Source organism: Ursus americanus, chromosome 14 (genome assembly GCF_024610735.1).
Source record: "Ursus americanus isolate L20-20 chromosome 14, mUrsAme1.1.p, whole genome shotgun sequence".
NCBI lineage: Eukaryota > Metazoa > Chordata > Mammalia > Carnivora > Ursidae > Ursus > Ursus americanus.
This window is the reverse complement of record NC_142140.1, coordinates 8,340,201-8,358,809: the sequence shown is the minus strand read 5'-3', so window position 1 is coordinate 8,358,809 and position 18,609 is coordinate 8,340,201. Positions and strand designations below refer to the sequence as shown.

The window sequence follows — 18,609 nt, the reverse complement described above, 5'->3', positions numbered from 1 at the left end:
GATGAGACTGAGCCACAGAGATGTTGAGTAACTTGCCCAAGGTCACACAGCTAATAAAAATAAATGTAAAACTCTTTCTATTTGGAGACCTAGGCAGGGCGGAAGTGGGAAAGGGAAGAAGCAGACTGTTTAGGGAGCAGCTCAGGAAGAGGAAGCGTCCCCAACGCCCACCAGGCGCCCCAAACCCTTCAGCACCGCGGACAGTTCTCAGAGGGTTTTTGGGTTTCGCCAGAGTGAAAAGAGCTGGGAGGACTCTCCCAAGGTACGGGCTGGATTTGGGGTCGGGGTTAGTTTCCTGGCTGGCTCGAGGCTGCTCCAATGGGGCGGGGGCCGCCCGCAGGGCCGGGCGGGGCTAGGTTACCATCTGGAGTCGCTGCCGCCGGCGGCCACAGTCAAGGCGCGATCGGCTGGAGTCGCGCAAGCAGGGCTGGAGGGAGTGCAGCCGCCGCCGCCGCCGCCGCCACCGCTGTCGCGGCGGCACATGGACCAGACCCGCCACTGCTGCCGCCCCTAGCCCCGGCGGCCCCTGTCTCACAGCCTCCTGCAGCTCCGGGCACTCGACCAGCCATGTCTCTCAGCGGAGCTTCTGAGCGCAGCGTACCGGCCACCAAGATTGAAATTACCGTGTCCTGCCGGTGAGCCGCCACGCTGGGGAGGGCGTAGGCACTGCCCCTGCCCCAATCGGCTGTGGGGCTTGGAGCGGACAAGGGCCAGACCCCGGGGGAAAGAAGCATCCAGGGCCGGAAAATCTCAGATTCAGACTTAGGGGAGTCGCTGGCGGGTTCGGGGAGGGGGTTTCTTTGAACAGCTCCACCGGCAAATAAAAGCTCAGCCTGCGGGTTCAAGGGACGGGTCACGGGGATCCAGTAGGATCTGGGCCCCAGGAGGACAAAGTTCTGGGGCTAACCCTCTATCCTGGGCCCTTGAAGACAGTGTGGATGCATGGATAATGATTCTTGAGCCGATATTTCCGGTGCTGTCCAGGGTGCTGACAACGCGGACCACCCCCCCCCCCCCAACTCTCCACTGGGTGTAGTAATGGGAGAGGGAGATGCGATTTGAGCCCCATGCCTCCCCCGGGTGCCCAACTCAGGGCAGAGTCGAGGCACTGGGCTCCAGAATGACCCACCCACTGTCTGTCGCTTTCTCTAGGAACCTGCTGGACCTCGACACCTTCTCCAAATCCGACCCCAGTAGGAGGCGCCAGGGAGGGGAGGGGGAACTAGGGTCTGGGCGCGACTGAGGGGTGGGGAAAGGTTCAGGCCAACCTGACATCCTTCCTTCCCCGCCTCCACTCTCGCCTGCAGTGGTGGTGCTTTACACGCAGAGCCGGGCCAGCCAGGAGTGGCGAGAGGTGAGTCCAAGAGCCCTCTTCTAGCCAAGAGCTGCATGCCCCCCCATTACCTGCCCCCCGTCCGACCCCGTGCTAACTCTCCGCCCCCTATCCAGTTCGGACGGACAGAGGTGATTGATAACACGCTGAACCCAGACTTTGTGCGCAAATTCGTCCTCGACTACTTCTTTGAGGAAAAGCAAAACCTGCGCTTTGATGTGTGAGCCCCGCCCAGAATCCTGGGTTGTACCCCCTCCCCCCGCCCTGCCCGACCTGGATCCACGCAAAATTCTGGCAGGCTCCTCCCCAGCCCGGCCTCCCAGCCTCGTTCCTCCACCAGGCCGTTTGGTCCCACTCTAGTCTTAGCTCTGTCCCCAAGTCTAGCTTGGCTCTGCCCTTAGGTCATATCCAATCCAGTTCACTCCCCAGACCTGGTTGGGCCCAAAGCTTTGCACCCTCATTTAGCTCAGGCTCCATCAAGACCCCGCCCTGGTATGACCCTACCCCCAGCAGGCCCCTGATTCTCTGTGACCCTGACTCCTGCCCTAAAGGAGATCCTGACTGAATTTGGATCAAAGGCTGCCCCTCACTCTATCCACAATTTTAACCAGGATTCAAAACCCGACCCCTTTTCCAGGCTGTCTCTCACCAGCCCCACCTTATGCTGGTTCCACTCTCTTCCCAGATACAACGTTGACTCCAAAACCAACATCTCCAAACCGGTGAGCAAGCGTCCCCTCGCGGGCTAGCCAGGCACACAGGAGGCGCTCAGTGTGTTAAACAACCTTCCTTAGAACCCTCCTACCCCTCAACCCCAACTCTACCTTCTTGGGCCCCAAACCCATCCTCCCAGCCCTACTCTCCTGCTCCTGTCTCTTGGTTTCCCACCCATGCCTTTTACTCACTGTTCCTCTTCCTTCTCGGCCACCTCTGGGACATGCAGAAGGTGAGGCTGAACGGGGCTGGCTTTGGGATGGTGGGGTGTGGAATAGATGGTGAGGTGTGGGATGGCATTGTGGAGAGCAATAACAGCAGGGCCAAGAAGCAGAATTGGTCTGAGGACCCCTTCCCCATCCTTCAAAGCACAGGCAGGGCAATGCTTCTAGTATTCTGCCATCCTGGAACACACTGGTCAATGCAGCAGTGTCACCAGGGCTAGGCTGGGACTCTGCATCCTCAGTCTCTCCTGTCGTTTTTGACTCCATGTCCTGGTGCAGGATTTCCTGGGACAAGCGTTCCTGGCCCTGGGAGAGGTGATCGGAGGCCAGGGAAGTCGTGTAGAGCGACACCTCACGTGAGCTGAACAAGAAGGGGTGCTGGGGAAGGGTGGGTGCCTCCAAATTTTCCTCCCAAAGACACTGCTGACCCAATAGCAGTAAAGGCTGGGATTCCCCCTGGTTGGGAGCCTTCAATGGCTCCCTTCACCCTCCTGGGAAAGACCAATCTCCAGTGCTCTGTTCAAGTCAGTCTCAGGCCTGACATGTCTTGTCTTGTCCCCCCTCTCTCTCTCTCTCTCTCTCTCTGTCTCTACCTGTATGTCTGTCTCTCTCTCACCTCACTCTTTTTCTAAGTCTGATTCTACCCTTAAGGTCCAATTCCAAGCTTTTATCCTCCGGGAAGCTTCCCCTCACCAAATCAAGACCCCTGGAATTTCTATTACATTTGCCCACTAAATATTTATTAGCATGTTTTATATGCCATACTCTGTGCTAGGCAACAGGGACTCATCTGTTCCATAAATACTACTGGGCATATAATCTATGTCAGCCACTGTTCAAGGGGCATGGGTTGTAATGATGAACATAACAAAGGTTCTGCCCTCAGGGAGCTTATCCTATAGAAGGTGGGGGATAAACTGTACAAAATAGACATAATAAATAAGTAAATTATATAATATGTTGGAAGACATTAATTGCTATGGAAAAAAGGCAAAGTAGAGCAGAATTAGGAGGACTGGAAATGCTGGGTGAGTGGGACTTGCAATACTCAGCAGAGTGGTTGAGTAGGATTTATGGAGAGGTAACTTTAGAGCAATAACCTGGAGAACATAAGGAGGTGAGCCATGCAGATATCAGGATGTGGAATGTTCCAGGCAGAGGAAGCTGCCAGTGCAAAAGCCTAATATGTTCAGAAAGCAGCAAGGAGCCCAGTGTAGCTATAGCCAAGTGAGCAAGGAGGAAGAAAGGAGGAGATGAGACTGGAGAGTTAACAGTTTAGGGCCTTGTAGTCACTGTAAGGACTTTAGCTTTTACTCCGAGTTGGGAGTCACTGGAAGGCTCTGAAGAGAGGAGTGACATGAATGATGCTGGCTGCTGGATTGAGAATAAACCTTGGGTAGATGAAGATAGTAGCAGGAATCCCATTGGAAGGCTATCACAGCAACCCAGGGTGCAGCAGTGCAGGAGAGAAACGGTCAGATCTGGATATAACTTGAAAGTGTAGCCAACAGATTCCTGACAGGTTGAATACGGATGTGAGAGGAGAGGAGGAGTCAAGGATGACACCAAGCCCTTTGGCCTGAACATCTGGAAGGATGGAGTTGCCATAAATGAGATGGTTAAAAAAAAATTGCAGGGGGGATTTAATCAGGAGTTCAGTCTGACTCCTGTTGAATTTGGTAATTTTTATTAGACATCCTAGCGATATGTCAAATAGACAATAAGATGCATGAGTTATAGATGCTCTTTCAGGCCAGGAGACTAGATGAAATCACCAAGGGAGTGAGCAGAGAAAGAAAAGACCAAACGCTGAGACTCCATGAATTGGAACTAGAAAAGGAGACATAGAAGGAGTATTAATGAAGTAGGAGGAGGACCAAGAGAAGAGGTGTTGTCCTGGAGGCAAAGTGAAGGTTGTGTATTAAGGAGAGAGTGACCAGCCATGTCAAATGCTGCTGCAGGGCTGAAGTTCTGAAGGAAGAGGAGGGGGTGACAGCCTGGTTGGAGAGGGTTAGAAGAGAATGGAAGAGAGGAATGAAAGTCAAGAAATCTTTCAAGGCGTTTTGCTGCAAAGAGAAGAGAAAAGAAGGGGTGGTTAGGGAAGGAAGTGAGGTCAGAATAGGTTTGCATTTTTTAACATGAGAAAAATTATACCACATTTGTATGTTAAGGGGAATGACCCAGTAGAAACTGAAAAATTGACATAATAAAAAAAAAAGGAGAGACTTGGTGGAATGATGTCCATGTACAGGCAAGAGGGTGTGGAATGTAGCACACAGTGGAGGGATAAATAGGCACACGGATAGTCATTTATAGCAACAGTTGCGTGGGTGAAGATACTGGAGGCAAGGTAGGTGTGGTGGTAGGTCTGTGGACATTCTCTTCTGGTTGCTTCAGTTTTGTCAGTGAAGTAGGAAACAAGGTCATTGGCTGAGTGAGGATGGGGGAGGAGGCTTTCTGGGTTTGAGGAGAGAGGAGGAGTGAAACTGTCATCTAGCAGAACTAGAGAGTGAAGTATGATTAAGGACCCTCTTGAGGTTTGTGGTCATGCATTTAAAATGAGACCAGTTAGGGGTGCCTGGCTGGCTCAGTCAGTAAAGCACGTGACTCTTGATCTCAGGGTCATGAGTTCAAGCCCCATGTTGGGTGCAGAGATGACTTTAAATAAATAAATAAGATGTAAAAAAAAAAAGTGAGACCAGTTAACAAGATTGTGTGTTTTTCTCCGGCCTTATTCAGCTGCACAGGTGCAGTACAGGTTAGGCAGAGAATTGGATTTAACTAGGGCTGTGGTTCTGCCAAATAAGTATACTGAAGTGACAGAAGGGCAATGGATAAAGGGTAGGATGCAAGGGAGTGATTATTATAATCATTGACTGGAATTCACACTGGGTAAGGAGGTGAGGGAAAACATTAAAGAGTCAAAGAACAGAGAGAAAGCAGTAAGATCAGAGACTTGGTCCTGGGTGTGCAGGTGAAAAGTTCCTATATTCCTCACACTCTTTTTAAAGCACGAAGAGTCAAAAATTGAAGGAGCCAAAGAAATGGTTCAACATTCATGTCAAAGATGGGAAAAATCACATAGTAAGTTGGAACCAGAACTTGAACACAGAACACTCCTGACCTAGCTTTCTCTCTGCCACAATTGGGAGCCCTTTGGGGTCAAGGTTCACAGGCCCATATCAGCAAGGTCCCTGACCACTTGGAGACCCAAGGCAAGGCAAGTTGGAGATGGGTGTCCTAATATGTACCCTTCAAATACACAGAAGAAGTGTCCCTTCTTGGGTCAGGAGAGTATAAGGCTTCCCTTGTCTTTTTTATTTACTCTTCACATTTTATTTTACTCTTCGGAAAGAACCACATTTTTGATCTAACAAAACAGCCTTTTGTCCTAGGTCTGGATAGAAATTCCTCTCCCTCATTCAGGACTGCTACATCACACTCTACTTGCCTATCGGCTTTGACATCCCACCTCCCTCTGGAAGCTCTCTGAGGGCACGGTCTAGCAGAACTGGAGAGTGCCAATTGGCCAATTCATACCTAGCCCAGTGCCTGACATAAAGTAGATACCAAGGTCTGCTTTGAGAAATTTAACCACCTTCATATCAATAAAGCTTCCCAATTGCTTGTCCTTCTGTGCATTCATTCAGATCTTTTCACAACCCCGAGAGGTGGGCATGATTCCCATTTCATAGTAGACGAAACTAGGACCCGCAAAAAAGGAAATAACTTACTCAGGACTTTAAATCCTTTGTCTTTCCCAAGCTACCATTATAACATGTCCACCTAGGCCAGATTAGCCCCTTCCTTTCAGACTACAGACCCCTTCCGTATCAAAGTCAGGCCCTTCCCACAAGGAACCACCCAGGGCAGAAAGAGATACATTTAGGGGACTGTCAGGAAATGGCATATTGAATCCCCTGGCCCACCTAATCCCAGATTGGCTACCCCATTCCTCGCTGCCTACTCTCCCTCCCCTCACAAAGAGGCTTTTTCTGCTTCCAGGGGTGTACCAGGCAAGAAGTGTGGGACCATATTGCTGACTGCAGAGGAGCTTAGCAATTGTCGGGTCAGTAAAGGCCATATGCTAGACCCACAAGGCTCCCTTCTCTCCTAAACTCCCTTTAGTGGACTGTTTGAGGCTATGAACAATTTGGGTGTCAACAGCCAAACTTCATTCCTAGGACATTGCCACCATGCAACTGTGTGCAAACAAGCTGGACAAGAAGGATTTCTTTGGGAAGTCAGACCCCTTCCTTGTATTCTATAGGAGCAATGAGGATGGCACGTGAGTCAATCTTCTCCCGTGGCACCCACCCCTGCCCTGCTGTGACCATGGTCCCATTAGGGCTCTCGGGCTGGATGTGGGGCATCTTAGACTCTACCAGGACCTGAGCTCAGAATTCACTCAAGGCAGCTCACAATATGTGCTTAACAAGTGGGGAAATCCCAGGAATCTCCAAGAGTATGAGGCCCTATCTCTGGGCTCAGTTCTGCCCCCAAGGCAGGTTCCAGGCCTCTTGCTCCTCTCCAGGTTCACCATCTGCCACAAGACGGAGGTTGTGAAAAACACGCTGAATCCTGTTTGGCAACCCTTCAGCATCCCTGTGCGGGCATTGTGCAATGGAGACTATGACAGGTCTGCTTCAGTGTAAGCTAGGGAGTAAGGGAACAAGGGCATGAGAATGGGATTCCTGGGCCCCAGAGTGCTGGCAGAAGTGTCACAATAGTTTTGGAGGATCCTGCTTGGTGAGACAGAGTTTTGGGCACGGAGATAAGTAGATGGGGAAGCAAATGGATGGCCACATAGACGGATAGGAGGATGGATGGGTGGGTGGGTAGATGAAAGGGCAAATGAACACATGAATAAACAGATACATGGATGGAGGGTCGGATGGATGGATAAGCTGGTGAATGGATGGATGGGTATAGGGGTGGGTGTGTAAGAGGACTGGTGTGTGGGTAGAAGGGGAGATGGATGAATAGGTAACAGATGAGTGGATAAGTGGACTGATGGGCAGATCAGGAGATGGACAAATGATGGATGGATTAATGGATGAATGAATAGATGGATGGGTATATAAGAGATTGTTAGATGCCTGGAGAGGCAGAGGGATGACTGAAAAAGCAGGAGGATAAATAGGTAGAGCAAAAGGTGGATTGGTGAGTGAATGGTAGATGGATGGAAGGATCAGATTAATTAGTTGATTAAGGAGTGTAAAGTAGATGGATAGGCTGACCATATGAACTAATAAATGGACAGTATGAAGATAGGTGAGTGGGTGGAAGGATGGATGGGCACATACATGGATGGTTATGTAGATGAATGGATGATTCTATGGACAAATGTGATAGATGGGTGTTTGGTTAAATAGCTGAATGGACAGAGATGGATGCTTGCATACATCAGTAAGTCAGTGAATGCCTGGACGTATAGTTAGATGGGTGGATAAAGAAAGGGATTTAAAAGGTAATTAGATTGGCAAATGTATGGGAAAGTGGGTGGCTACATGGATAGATAGTTGTATAGATTGCAACACAGATATATGGACATATAGGAGGACTTAGGCATAGTACTTAAGATCAAAGTCTTTGGAACCAGGATGTCTGAGTTTAAATCTCAGCTGAACCACTTACTAGTTATGGTTCTTAGTCAAGTTACTGGTTTTTTTGTATCTCAGTTTCCTTATCCAAAAATAAGAATAATAGTACTTACTTTATAGGATGGTTGTTAAATCAAATGAGTCCATCTACAAAAGCATGTAACAATGCCTAGAATATAGTAAGACTCAACAAGTAGTAAAGAATAGTAATAGTGGTACAAATAGCAGTAGAAGAAATAATGGCAGTGGCAGTAGATAGTTGGGTATGTGCATGGACTGGTGAATGAATAAATAGGATGGATGGACCGATGGGAGGAAGGTTGAAGGAAAAACAGGTGGGTGTATGGGAGGATGATCTGTGTATGGTTAAGTCGGTGAGGGTGTCTCTAGGATTTATCATACGTGCTAGCCTATGCTTATCTCCTGCATTTCAGAACAGTGAAGATTGATGTGTACGACTGGGACCGGGATGGAAGGTAGAACTGCCCCACATAGTACTTTCTTCTCTTGCAGTTAATTCAAACACCTTCCTATAACATGTAGTACATTCACTAGTAACCCAAAGTGGCCTTAGGAGTCAAGAAGGGTGATAACAGATGCCAGGACCTTGAGTACAACTGACCCTCTTGGTTGCATCTTCCTTCTCTCCCCCTTAACTTGGCCTCTCTTCTGGCCCCAACCCCCTGGCCCTGCAGCCCAAGTAGAAGCAGGGGATAGTGGGAACAAAAGATTAGTTTCAGGGCTGGCTCCAAGCCAAAAGCAGCTGCTGCTCACCCACCCCTGGCCTCACTGCAGCCATGACTTCATCGGTGAGTTCACCACCAGCTACCGGGAGCTGAGCAAGGCCCAGAACCAGTTCACAGTGTATGAGGTGAGAACTCCAGCCCTGTCCAGGTTGCCCAGGCCTTCCAGCCCAGTGTGCTCAGTCTGTAGCTCCCTTCCTCTGTTTCCCACCATCACTGTTATCTTCTTCACTTAGGTACTTAACCCTCGGAAGAAATGTAAGAAGAAGAAATATGTCAACTCAGGAACTGTGAGTGCTCCCTAAAGCTCTGGTCCTCCCTAGATCCTTCTGTTTCTATTCCCACTGACATAATATGATAAATGTTGGGGGAAGGCTGTGGGCACAGATTACTTGGATATAGTAATGTTGGGCCCAAGGTGGCTCCATTTAAGTTTCTTTTGTTTTCTTTTGTCTTCTCACCGAAGGAAAGTTGTTTGATCTTTACTATTTTGCAGAATTTTTTTTTAAACTTAAGTTGTATTTCCCAATTTAATACACTTTTGGAAATCCAAGTCTGTTTCTGACAGCTTCCTCTTTTTTGCCCCTTCAGAAATCACACAGGGTTGGGGAGTGTGGGGTAGGGGGTGGAATCATGTGCCTCTCTGCCTTCTGCCACCCAACTGCCCTTTCCAAAGTAGCAGGGCTGTCTCTTTGTTCCACAGGTGACGCTGCTCTCCTTTTCTGTGGACTCTGAATTTACTTTTGTTGATTACATCAAGGGAGGGTGAGTTACAGGCCAGGTTCTGGGCTGAATGACCAGCATTGAGTTACTCCCAGTTCTAAGCCTCAGTTTTCTTATTTATGAATGGTTAGGGTCCATGGAGATAAACTTTTAAACACTTGGCAAACTATACAGTGCTCTGTAAAATGCATTATGTTGTCCATCTTAGTTTTCTTCATGAGGCTGACTTTCATCTCTAGCTTCCAGGCCTCCCATGGGAAGATGAGAGACCAGTGGTCTTCAAAGATGGCCCCAGTAACCTGGCTGGGGTTCAGATAAAAATCATGGCCAGTCAACAGAAAGAGGCCAAGAGAGAGGGAAAACCCAAGCAGACCAAAGGAGACATTCCATTTGGCTCAATAGTGGTAGGCTGACCTGGGTAAAGTACTTTACTTCTCCGAAGCTCACTTTTCTCCTATGCAAAATGGAGATGTTAATTACTACTTCAGGGCTATAGTAAGGATTAAGTTAAATGACATAAATTACATACACTTGTCACACAGTAGGCATTTAATTCTGCTACCCAAAGTGTGCTCCATGGACCAGCAGCATCTGCATCGTCTGGGAGTTTGTTAGAAATGTAGAATTTCAGGCTCCATACAGACCATCCAGATCAGAATCTGCATTTTAACACTATCTCCAGGTGATTTGTATGCACAGTAGTGTTCGAGAAATCCTGATATAATAAGTATTGGTCCCTCACTTCTCAATCCATCTACTTCCCCAACAGGACACAGCTGAACTTCACAGTAGCCATTGACTTCACAGCTTCTAATGGTGAGGCATGGATGGGGGAATGGGGTATGGAGGAATTCTAAGGAATTCATTAGGGATTGGCCTGGATTCTGACCTGGGGATAAGAGTTCACCTACCCAGGGGTGCCTGGGTGGCTCAGTCAGTTAAGAGTTCACCTACCCAGTAAGCCCAGGCTTGAGGCAAAGCCCAGCCAGGCTGGTACTGGGACAAGAGTTTGGGGGGACATTATTGGGTATAATGGGGAACAGAGGGTAAAAGAAAATACGTGTGTCAATGAATTTTTAAAAGTTGAAAGGATAGATACCTCAAGAAGTGGACAAGTAAGTGAATGGATGGGAGATAATAGGGGTGTAAGGAGAAATGAAGCAGTAAATGAGTAAGTAATGACTGGGTAGGTAAATAGATGAATAAACCAAGTAGGTAGATGGTTTAATGAGTGAGTACAATAGGTTGGACAAGTGGATACATGATTAGGTATGCAGGTGGACAAATGGACAGATGTTTAAATTGGAGAAATAACAGGTAAGTAGATAGGATAATGAATGAGTGGATAGATGGATGAGTACATATGAAGACAGGTGGGTGGTAGTTGGGTAGATACTGGATAAGAGAATGGAGAGGAAGATGGATAGAAAAGGATGGGTAGATTGAAAGATGGATTTATGTCAAGTGGATGGGAGAATGGATATGTGGGTAAGTGGATAAACTGATGGATAGATATAGGGGTTGGTGGATGGATAGAGGGATAAATGAATATATGGATGATTGGGCAAAATAATGAGGGAGTACATGGGTAAAGAGTGGGTGAATGGATAGTATACATGGATGGACAGGTGAATAAATGATCAAGGTGACCATGAGGCTGGGGGTCCTGTGTCCCTACAGGGAATCCTCTGCAGCCCACCTCCCTGCACTATATGAGCCCCTACCAACTCAGCGCCTATGCCATGGCCCTCAAGGCAGTGGGCGAAATCATCCAGGACTATGACAGTGACAAGCTCTTCCCAGCCTATGGCTTTGGGGCCAAACTGCCTCCAGAAGGACGGATCTCCCACCAGTTCCCCCTGGTATAGTATAGGCCAGAGCCTACACTCCATGCCCTGGCATCTGGTCCACTCAAGTTGGTGAATTTCTTCTCAGGGTCAAGTACCTTCAGAGGACCAGGAAACTAAGAGAGGGGAGCAGAGCAGGGAGGGGAGCAGGGCTGGAGTTTGGAGGGGAGCATGAGAGAGAGAGATGGAAAAAAGGAGTGAGGTGGGATCAGAGTACTCCTGGGTATATCCTGCATGGGTCAGCCCAGCAAGGTATCTTCCCTGACAGAACAACAACGATGAGGACCCCAACTGTGCAGGCATTGAAGGTGTGTTGGAGAGCTACTTTCAGAGCCTGCGCACAGTGCAGCTCTATGGCCCCACCTACTTTGCTCCTGTCATCAACCAGGTGGCCAGGTAAGGGAACTGGGTGGGGACTGGGAGGAATGAGGGGACCCAGACAGAGGACTGACTTCCCAAGGATAGTCAAGACCACTCTTGGGTGAACCTGGGCTTTGGGGAAAGGGTAAAATTTTCAGTGTTGGCCAGGCTCTGATATAAAGAGATAAATGCGTTATACTGGGATAGAGAGGGTGTCAACAAACTACCCCAATCCCACTCTCTGGGAACGATTCAGGCCTCAAGTTTGGGGAAAAGAGAGATGGTCCTATAGCACAATGGTTAAGGCACAAGCTTTGGCATCAGACCTGGCTCCACTCCTCACTAACCATGTGACCTAAAGCAACTTAGCCTCTGTAAGTCCCCATTTCATCCCTATAAATGGGTAAAATAATGGATAACAATAGCACTATTTTATAGGGTTATTGGGAGGTTAAAATTAGATAACAAAGTAAGAATTATTAGCACAGTGTCTGGCCCATGATAAGTGCTCAATAAAGAGTAGATTAAAAAATAGGAAAGTAACTTCTAAAAATAGAAGAGTAACTCCAGGGGCACCTGGATGGCTCAGTTGAAAGAGTGTGCAACTCTTGAACTTGGGGTTGTGAGTCTGAGCCCCACGTTGGGTGTAGAGATTACTGAAATGAATAAATAAATAGAAACTTAAAAAAAAACCTCAAAATTTTCAGAATAAAAAAACACAATATCACATATCAAATCACTTTTTAAAATGCAAATAAAATGACAACTAAAACCAAACATATGTCATTAAACATAAATTGGATAAGTTCACCTATTAAAAGAAAAAGACTCTCTGATTGAATAAGACAATAAAATAATAAGAAACCCTAAAATATGCTGAATAGAAGAGATCCAGCTAAAACAAAGTACCTCAGAAAGCTTGAAAGTAAAAAGATTAAACAAAAAAAGAGAATATAAATGGAAGGATTTCAGGTAGATTTATACGCCTATAGACTTCCCTTTTCCCTAATAAAAATTGTTTATGTAATTCATAATGAAGATAATAGTTTCTTTCAATTACAAAAGAATTGCTGTAGAAAATGTCAAGGATGGAGAAATGAAATAAGAAATCACCCAGAATACTGCCCATGGGAATGTAGATGTATATACAGTTATTGACATTTTTTTCCTTATGAATCCATAATTGCAATCAAATTACATGCAGGGGCGCCTGGCTGGCTCAGTCAGAAGAGCACGCAACTCTTGGCCTCAGGGTTGTGAGTTTGAGCCTCATTCTGGGTGTAGAGATTACTAAAAAAATAAATAAACTTTAAAAAGTTGCATGCAATAGTTCACTACTGATTTTTTCACTTAATATTGGAGACTGAGCATATTTTTCTTGTTATTAAACAGATTTCTTAATTTTATCTTAGTTCACTCATTCATTGAATGAACATTCAATATAGAGGCAATGTAGCATGAATGTGGGCTTTGGAGCCAGACTAGTTAAGTCGATACACCCACTCTACCACTCCCTAGCTATGTGAATTTGAGCAAGATCCTGAACCTCTCTATGCCTGTTTCCTCAATTGTAAAATGATAATAATAACAGCAATATCATAGGGCTGTTGTGAGGGTTAACTAAATTAATATATGTCAAGCACTTAGTGCCTGCCACATCGTAAGTGCTTTAAGTGTCAGCTATTACTGTTACTATTATTATCATTATTACTATTCAAAGGTCATCTGCTGTATGCTCAGTTCTCTGCTGGGGCACTGGAGACTCACAGATGAATCACATCTAGTCTCTGCCCTTGGGAGCTCCCGCCTTGGTGCAGGAGACAGAAATATAAATAAATCATTACTTTCCGTAGGCCAGAGCTTCCCCGACTTTTCCAGCAAGTTGCCTGTTGGCAAAGGCAAGCGACTGCTTCCCCCAGGGGAATCTTAGGGGCACAGCTGAAAGCAACCCGGCTGAAAATGTCTTTGAAGTCACCATATTTATCTTAAAAATTCATGCAAATTTTACATTCTCCTCATGTGGTGTCCATGTCTGCTTTAATTTGGAGGGGGAAAAAAGGTGTTTTAAGTACACTTAGAGTCATCTAGCTTTATCCACCAGATCATACAGTAGAATGAATGCTCCAGGTATCCTGTCTCCCTGGGCACACATGCTGGTACCCTCATGGGTGTGAAAACCCATGTGGAAGGACAGCCCATCTTGGTGGGCGGTATCCTAGCAGGCAGAGGGAGAAGAGGGGAGGGTGTAACCTAGTTATAGGAGATTACTTAGCTGGATCTAGAGGGCAAGTTGGACTTTATCAGAGAAAGAGATGCAGAGTAGGCCTGGCAGAAGGAACAGCATGTGAAAAACACAGAGCCATAAAGGGGCAAGCTCAGGAAACAATAAACAATGAATTATGACCAGAATGTACAATGTATATGGAAGAGTATCTAAAGAACAGGCCAAGAATGGAGAGTGGAGGAATTAAGAGCTCAGGCTTTAGGCTTAATTGGGTTCTTTTATTGAGCACTTGAAATGTAGCTCAGGTGAATAAGAAACCAAATATTTACTTCATTTACCTTAATTAATTTAAATTTCAATATTCACCTGTGGCCAGGGTCTGCCTTATTGGATAGTGCAACTCTGTCCTTTCCAACCTACTCAGGGCCTAAGACTGGGAGTCGAGAGACCAGGATGTGCTGTGACCTTTGTGTTCTCTGAAGGTCTCATTTTTCGTATATGTAAAATAAGGGGACTGGGCTCAATAACTTCTGAAGTACTTTTCAGATAGAAAAATCTGGGATTCAAAGATTGATGGTGAGAGAAGGAAAAGGAGGTTGGGAGCAGCTGTTAGACTGCCTAAGGACCCAACAGCATAGGCAATGGGAGGTGGCCAGCAGAGGGGAGAAGGAACAAAGAAGAAATGGGTGAGAAAGAGAAGAAAGAAGGCCTTTAGCCTTTGGTCTTGCCCTGTATAAAAAGCAAAATCTTTCTAGGGGCTGTTAAAGGCCTGTGTGATCTGGCCCCTACCCCATCTCAATCACATGGTTCACTTAGCTTCTCTCACTTTCTGGGCTCCAGACACAGTGGGCTTCCTTCAGTTCCACCACAAGGCCCTTGTCTGTGGTATTCCCTTTGTTCCTCCTTTTGCTTCGCCTCTTCCTTCATCCTCAAACATTGTTTCCTTAAAGAAGCCTTCATTGACCTGCGGGACTATGTTAGGATCCCCTACTAGACACTGTCCTAGCAGTGTCCCTTTCTATCACAGTACTCATCACAAGAATAATTATACCTATTTCTGTGATTCTGAGACTAATGTCCTCCCTCGAGATGGCTGGGATTAATTAGTTTATTCTCATTGTGTACCTCCAGTGCCTACTATAAGTTCTCCATAAATGTTACTGGAGGGATATCAGGCAGGGGCAGGCATCCAGATCTGGGGAAGGACCATGAGCTTCAGAAACCCCAATCCTTGCCCACTGCTTATACACTGGTGGTGGAAGCTTTAGGGGTAGGGTGTTCCCTTGACCTCTCTGGGCTTTCAGCTGGACTGTGATCTTGGACTCTCAACCAGGGCTGCAGCAAAGATCTCTGATGGTTCACAGTACTACGTTCTGCTCATCATCACTGATGGGGTCATCTCTGACATGACGCAGACCAAGGAGGCCATTGTCAGTGTAAGTATAAGGAGGAGGGCTTGGCAGGGAGGGGCACTGTTAATAACTGTGAAGGGTTTGAGATTTTACCCTACTTGCAAGCTAACAAATTAGCCCTCCAGTTTCATGGATGCTGGCAGAAGACACAAGGCTCCTGGATTGGAGACAAAGGACTTTGTTATTCTCAGGCATAGCAGTAGCTCAATTATCAGCATTTGCTTTGATTCTAAGTCCCAATTCCCACAAGATGATGTCATTTGACACCTGCACCCACAGTGGGATGCATTATAGGTCATAAACCCTGAGCTTATGGTATCTGAATCTTTTATAATGGGCAGCAAGCATGCCTCCCCTTTGTTCCAATGTGAGATACTTTACTAAACTGAATAGTAAACAAACCTGCCCTTTGCTCCAAAGGAAGACACTATATCTTTCAAGGCTGTTTGATAAGCAGATATCCTTGAAAAGATAGTCTGGAACAAAGGGAATCAGTGCCTCTGCTTTATATGCAGAAACATGAAACATGCACAGAGAATTGTCCCCAGTAGTCACCTCCATTGTTATGACTGCTCACCCCAAACATTCAACCTCTTTCCCTCACAGGCCTCCTCACTGCCTATGTCTATCATTATTGTCGGTGTGGGACCAGCCATGTTTGAAGGTGAGTAGGATCAGGGGTGTCCATGAATGAGACCAAGAACTGGGGAAAATAGGGGAGGATCTGGGCACCCAGGCCTGCCTCACATAAAAGATAAGACGGATACCTGTGTTGGGCCTTGGCCAAGTCACAGACCTTCTCTGAACCTATTTCCTTATTATAACCAAGGCTGTTGATATGAATACTTCCTTCTTGGGGTTCCTTGGTGGACGGAATGCATCGGAAGGCATAATAACAACTCTGTAACAGTGCCTAAAATTTGTTAGGACTTGAATACAACCACTAAATATTCTCATGATGACTCTGAAGTGGAGCTAACAAGGAGGGGGGTAACCTGGGTTGGTGTGGGAGAGGACAATTAGCTGAAGGTTGTCTTCTCTGCAGCAATGGAAGAGCTGGATGGTGATGACGTGCGCGTGTCCTCTAGGGGACGCTATGCAGAACGGGACATCGTTCAGGTAGATCTAACCAGGGAGAGGAAGTCATGGAGCCAAAAGGCACAGTGGGAAAGACAGGCTAAGTTGGCAGCCACTCTCCCATACTGTCTTCTTAATAATCTACCTTTCTCCCTGTTACTCTTTCAGCCGTCCTGCATTCATTGAACAAATTCTTTTTGAGGAACAGGCAGGTTGCTGCAGCCATTCTGGATCCATAGTATAGGAGATCCCCAAAGCCCCCGCCCTCTAGTGGAGGCAACCAATAATAATCACACAGTTAGATATCTCATTAGATTGTGATAAGTGCTCCAGAGGAACAGGAAATGCCACTATGAGAGCCTATAACAGGGACTGGACTTAGCAGGGTAGTCAGGGAAGGCTTCTATAAGGAAGTGACATCTGAGCTAAAACCTAAAGGAGGCTTGCTCTACCTAAACACTGCAGGTAGAGAAGCAGCACATGCAAAGGCCCTGAGGCTCAGAAGAATTAGCACAAACATGGAAAAGGCAACAGGCCAGGGTGGCAGCATCCCAGGAAATGTGAAGAAGAGGGAGCCAAGGCCTTGCTGGTTATGATGAAGATTTGGAGTTTTGCTCTAAAGAATCAGAAATCTCTTGAAGGATTTTACATAGGGGACTGAGATGGTCAGACTTGCATATTAGGAGGAGCTCTGCTGCATGGAGACAGCAGCAGGTCGAGAGAAAAGGCACGTAGATAGACCTGTCAGTGAGGAAGCCTTTGAAGTCGTAGAGGAGAGATGACAGGGATCTGGACAGGAATGGAAGGAATGAGGATGGAGAGGAGAAGCAGGTTCAAAAGATTATTTAAGAACATTTTACAAGAGTTGATGCTTTGATTAAATGTGATGGGGAGTGAGGAAGGCTTCAAGGATGACTCTCAGTTTTCTAGCTTGAGCAACTGAGTGAGTGATAGTCCCATTTATTGGGAAAGGGAAGCTTGGGGGAGGAACAAATTTGGAAGAAAGGGCCAGAATTCAGTTGTGAACACACTGGGTTTGAGATATCTAAGACAAGTGAATGGAGATGTGATATAGGCAACTAAATATGTGGCTCTGGACCTTAAAAAAGAGACCAGGGATGGATGTATAAATTTGGGAGTCATCAGAGTACAGTTTTTAAAGTCAGGGAAGTATATGAAATCACCCAGGAAGAGAACTTAGAGAGAGAAGTGACCAGGTTTAGGAACAGGTAGACCCAGAGGAATGGGGGGGTGGGAGGAGGAACATCCAGAAAGGAACAAGAAAATCCAGAAGAGTGTGGTATGTCAAGAGTGGGCTGTGTCTAGGAAGATTATGGTCAAATGTAATGAAAAGCTAAAGAGAAGTGAAGCAAGATGAAGACTGACAGTTATTGCCCACTGGACTGATTTGGTAACATAAGGGCTATTACATTGGCAAGAGCAGTGTCAGTACTGTGTGAAGCCAAACTGGAATGGGTTGGAGGTAAATAGAAGGTAAAAAAAAAAAAAAAAAAAAAAAAAGGAGGTAGGGAGAAAGTAAATGTGGAAAGCTGTCCAAGATAGGGGGAAAGAGATAGTGTGATATTTGGAAAGAGATGTTAGGGGTCAAAGAGGAAACCTCCTTACTGCTCCCCTTCCCATTCCTCTCTTCCCTGGCCATTACCCACACCTGATTATCTGTGCCTGTCCCAGTTCGTCCCATTCCGAGACTATGTTGACCGGTCAGGAAACCAGGTGCTGAGTATGGCCCGACTAGCCAAGGACGTGCTGGCTGAGATCCCAGAGCAGCTGCTATCCTACATGCGCACCAGGGATATCCAACCTCGTCCCCCACCTCCTGCCAACTCCAGCCCAACCCCAGCTCCAGAACAGCCCTGAGGAGCCTACCTATTCAGTAACTAGCAGTCTGCCTGCCTGCCCGCTGCTTCTCCTGAAAGCCAGAGGCACCTGGAGCCCTGGACCTTACTGAGTCCATTTTGGAGGATCAGCGCTGGCTGGTCGAGCCCTCTGTCCCCTCACCCACAGAAGGGCCTGGCACTGTCACCACCTCCCTGCCTTCATGCCAATAATAAAGCTGATCTTTACTCCACCTCTGTCTCATGGTTCTTGGGGAAGAGTGGGGGACCCTGGGGCCTAGGGCCACACCAAGAGAAGTGAGCAAAAATAGCTTCAGTGAAGGTTCATCCCCATCCTATCACCCATCCATTCAATCACTTCTTCATTCTTCAAACACTTTAAGAAATGATAAGTGAAACTTTGTGTGCATGTTTTTTCTGAGGAGAGGCCCACAGCTTTCGTCAGCTACTCAAAGGGGTTCCTGACTTCAAAGGGGGTCAGCTTTACAATGAC

General features: G+C 46.8%; 1 protein-coding gene and 1 long non-coding RNA gene across 3 annotated transcripts in view; one reads left to right on the top strand and one right to left on the bottom strand.

Annotated features, from left to right (window-relative positions):
• Window positions 1–18,609, bottom strand: part of LOC123799190 (uncharacterized) — a 28,445-nt gene that overhangs the window by 8,455 nt on the left and 1,381 nt on the right. The gene's annotated exons all lie outside the window — the stretch shown is intronic.
• Window positions 319–18,342, top strand: CPNE9 (copine family member 9). Of its 2 annotated transcripts, XM_045808184.2 has the most exons (21): window positions 319–635; window positions 1,153–1,193; window positions 1,308–1,354; window positions 1,450–1,553; window positions 2,019–2,055; window positions 2,277–2,279; window positions 2,551–2,627; window positions 6,277–6,340; window positions 6,456–6,559; window positions 6,806–6,910; window positions 8,309–8,350; window positions 8,670–8,745; window positions 8,854–8,907; window positions 9,321–9,382; window positions 10,110–10,156; window positions 11,021–11,202; window positions 11,456–11,583; window positions 15,105–15,207; window positions 15,790–15,847; window positions 16,229–16,302; window positions 17,953–18,342. In XM_045808184.2, exons 1-21 carry the CDS (start codon window positions 319–321, stop codon window positions 18,136–18,138), a joined length of 1,911 nt encoding a protein of 636 aa, XP_045664140.2. In that variant the 3' UTR covers window positions 18,139–18,342. The 2 variants fall into 2 exon arrangements, with proteins under 2 accessions (XP_045664140.2, XP_045664139.2); XM_045808183.2 differs by lacking the exon at window positions 2,277–2,279.

Excerpts from the sequence above, each read along its gene's own strand:
- CPNE9 (XM_045808184.2), top strand. The coding sequence starts at position 319 with ATGGGGCGGGGGCCGCCCGCAGGGCCGGGCGGGGCTAGGTTACCATCT. Across the intron at positions 6,560-6,805 it reads AGGAGCAATGAGGATGGCAC|GTTCACCATCTGCCACAAGA; the intron begins GTGAGTCAATCT and ends GCTCCTCTCCAG. Across the intron at positions 6,911-8,308 it reads TGCAATGGAGACTATGACAG|AACAGTGAAGATTGATGTGT; the intron begins GTCTGCTTCAGT and ends CCTGCATTTCAG.